The sequence below is a fragment of the Musca vetustissima genome, unplaced genomic scaffold (genome assembly GCF_032173495.1).
Source record: "Musca vetustissima isolate MV318-11 ecotype Yass unplaced genomic scaffold, APGP_CSIRO_Mvet_v1 utg14384, whole genome shotgun sequence".
In the NCBI taxonomy this organism is placed as follows: Eukaryota; Metazoa; Arthropoda; class Insecta; order Diptera; family Muscidae; genus Musca; species Musca vetustissima.
The window spans coordinates 193,548-196,498 of NW_026876209.1; the positions used below are offsets into that span (position 1 = coordinate 193,548).

Below are 2,951 nucleotides of genomic sequence, written 5' to 3' on the forward strand. Positions count from 1 at the left end.
GTTTTGCACGGGCAGAATAGCGAGCGGAGGTTTCAGTAGACATCGTTTGCCTGCTGAGCTTACAACAACACCAACTATTTGTAAATAGAACTTGTAAAATTGTTTAAACTACACCACAGACAGAGATAAGCTGATGCAGGATACAGTGAGGACAACATTGTGATATTAAAGAAGTTTACAAACGAATGCGACTAACTGAAACTAGTTCCACAGCAAAGGAAATATTTTATGAAAGACTACTTAAAATAGAAAAGAATCACTAACAATAGTAAGGATTCCCGCATAGTCGCACCCCTTCCACTTACATCTCATGTTCCAGAAACGCCACGCGTATTGTTGTATAGTTAATTTATTTGTTTCTCCACCTTCTGGCTACATCGAAACTTCGAACTCATGTTTGACCCCAATGTAACGGATAGTGTTTATCCGTATCATACGCATACACTAGACACATTTCTGCCGCAAACGCCCCTACCTTTGCTGCAACGGCAACAAGTGTTACCGCCGCCCAAACCCGATACAGATTACCTTGGCGAATTCGATTCGGCGCCCATTGACCCCAACGACTTCATCGAAAGCGTTAGTGATGTCAACCATGCTGGCGATCACTTCAATCACTACACTACCGTGTCGGACACCGATTACAATAGCAGCAGCATCTTTGTCACGGCCGCCGACAACTTCACACATCACAGCCTGTATGGCGGTATCAACTATACGAACTCGGATCACCAACAGTATCCCTGTCAGAAGCTGTACAACCCCGAAGACCACGAAACTCTTGTAGAGTTCTGGGTTTGTGGAGTCTGCCTGAATATTGTCGGCATTCTGGGCATTATCGGCAATGTGATTTCGATGATTATATTGTCCCGTCCCCAAATGCGTTCTAGCATTAACTACCTGCTCATTGGCCTAGCTTGCTGTGATACCGTCTTAATTATAACATCGATGCTGCTTTTCGGCATACCGTCCATATATCCGTACACGGGCAACTTCTTCCTCTACTACAACTACATCTTCCCCTACATATCGCCAGTGGTGTTTCCCATAGGCATGATTTCCCAGACGGCCAGTATATACATGACGTTCACGGTAACGCTGGAGCGGTATGTGGCAGTCTGTCATCCGCTAAAGGCCCGGGCATTGTGTACATATGGCAGAGCCAAAATCTATTTCATAGTCTGTGTACTCTTTGCAACGCTGTACAATTTGCCGCGCTTCTGGGAAGTTGTTACGGCGAGCACTAAGTACGACGATATTCCCGATGTCTTGTATTGTGTTCGGCCCTCACGTCTGCGAGCCAACCCCACGTACATCAATCTGTATATAAACTGGTGCTACCTGATAGTAAATTACATTATTCCCTTCCTGACGTTGGCCATACTGAATTGCCTCATTTACCGGCAGGTGAAACGGGCGAATCGAGAACGCCAACGGCTGTCACGCTCTGAGAAACGGGAAATCGGCTTGGCGACCATGTTGCTGTGTGTGGTGGTAGTGTTCTTCGCCTTCAATTTCCTAGCCCTGGTGGTGAATATATCGGAGGCGTTCTACAACTTCATCGACAACTCCCTGACCAAGACGAGCAACCTGCTGGTGACCATCAACAGCAGCTGCAACTTCCTCATCTACGTGATATTCGGCGAGAAGTTCAAGCGTATATTCCTGCTGATTTTTTTCAAGCGCCGCCTCAGCCGCGACCAGCCCGATCTTATACACTACGAAAGTTCAATATCGAACAATGGTGATGGCACTTATAATCATCGGTCTTCGGGGCGCTTCTCTCGTCACGGTACTCAGCGCAGTACCACCACCACGTATTTGGTAACGACATCGGGCAACAGTACACTCAACAATGGTCGCATCATGAAAAGTGCCAGTTCGCCGGGCGTGGTCAAGATCAAACGAGGCCGGGCACCATCACCCGGACCCGTAGTCTACTATCCGGCACGCGAAGTGCAGCGAACCTCGCCGATCATTATGTCGAATAATAATTCGCCTTTAGGTTGTGATTGGATGGAAACTAAAAGTGCACAGATGACGTCAGGCTTCTGAGTTTCTCCATGCATGATGTTCAGTCTCGCAGATATTTACAACTACGAGTGCCTCGATTTACACGATATGAACTGTAAACACTACATCTGAACGAGAGACAGAGACAGAGAGAGAGAGAGAGAGCCCAGAAGGAACTCCAAACGCATTTGGAGCATCCATAGTAGATGGAACACTCGAGCACACACTTTTGATGTGTGGCCCAGATATCGACATATTTTTTTTGTCTAAAGTTATGAATATTTACAGAATAGCTTTAATGAATATCATAGATATAGTCCCATGAAATATATAGTTCCAAACTTGAAAGAATTTTCCTAAATCTAAGTCGATTAATTAATTAAAAAATAAAATGTTGTCCTTATTGTATATACTCGTATGATGTAAATTAAATTGTGTTGAAGTTATGTTCAGTTATGTTTAGCTTAATTACATTTACAACACTTAAATTTTAGTTATAAATAATTAAATTTTGGTAGCATCTATTTATGGATATTTTAAATTCATGGAAACATAAACTAGACTGATTACCTTCGAGTTTTGTTGTTGTTTTATTTTAATTTATTTTTCGTTCGTTAGCTTGTGGTATATGGTATATGTAGTTTAATATTACAAAAGAGATCTGATACTACGTTTTATCCGATTTCATAGCAAGTAATGTAGGGGTAAAGGAGTAGTCATCTGTGTCTAGTGGCTATATTCGACAGTGGTTTGCTTTTTGAAACGTAAAATGATTAAATGATGCACAGACGTGTGTATTTTCAGCAAAATGTCATTTTATGAATACTTTGGTATTATATAATGCATTTTATTTTAAAAGGAAAGGTATTTAAGAATTGAAAAATGGTTTTACTCTAAAGAAGTCCTCTAATCTCCGATACCATTTTGTAGTTTTAAAT

At 42.2% G+C, this 2,951-nt stretch overlaps 1 protein-coding gene across 1 annotated transcript; it reads left to right on the forward strand.

Annotated features, from left to right (window-relative positions):
- Positions 1–393: 393 nt before the first annotated feature.
- On the forward strand, positions 394–2,142 carry LOC133338775 (FMRFamide receptor-like). The gene has a single exon (XM_061546879.1). The coding sequence runs from the start codon at positions 394–396 to the stop codon at positions 2,053–2,055; it is 1,662 nt and encodes a 553-aa protein (XP_061402863.1). The 3' UTR covers positions 2,056–2,142.
- The last annotated feature ends 809 nt before the right edge of the window (positions 2,143–2,951 follow it).

Bases quoted from the DNA above. Each gene is read 5' to 3' on its own strand.
- LOC133338775 (XM_061546879.1), top strand. From the start codon at position 394: ATGTTTGACCCCAATGTAACGGATAGTGTTTATCCGTATCATACGCAT.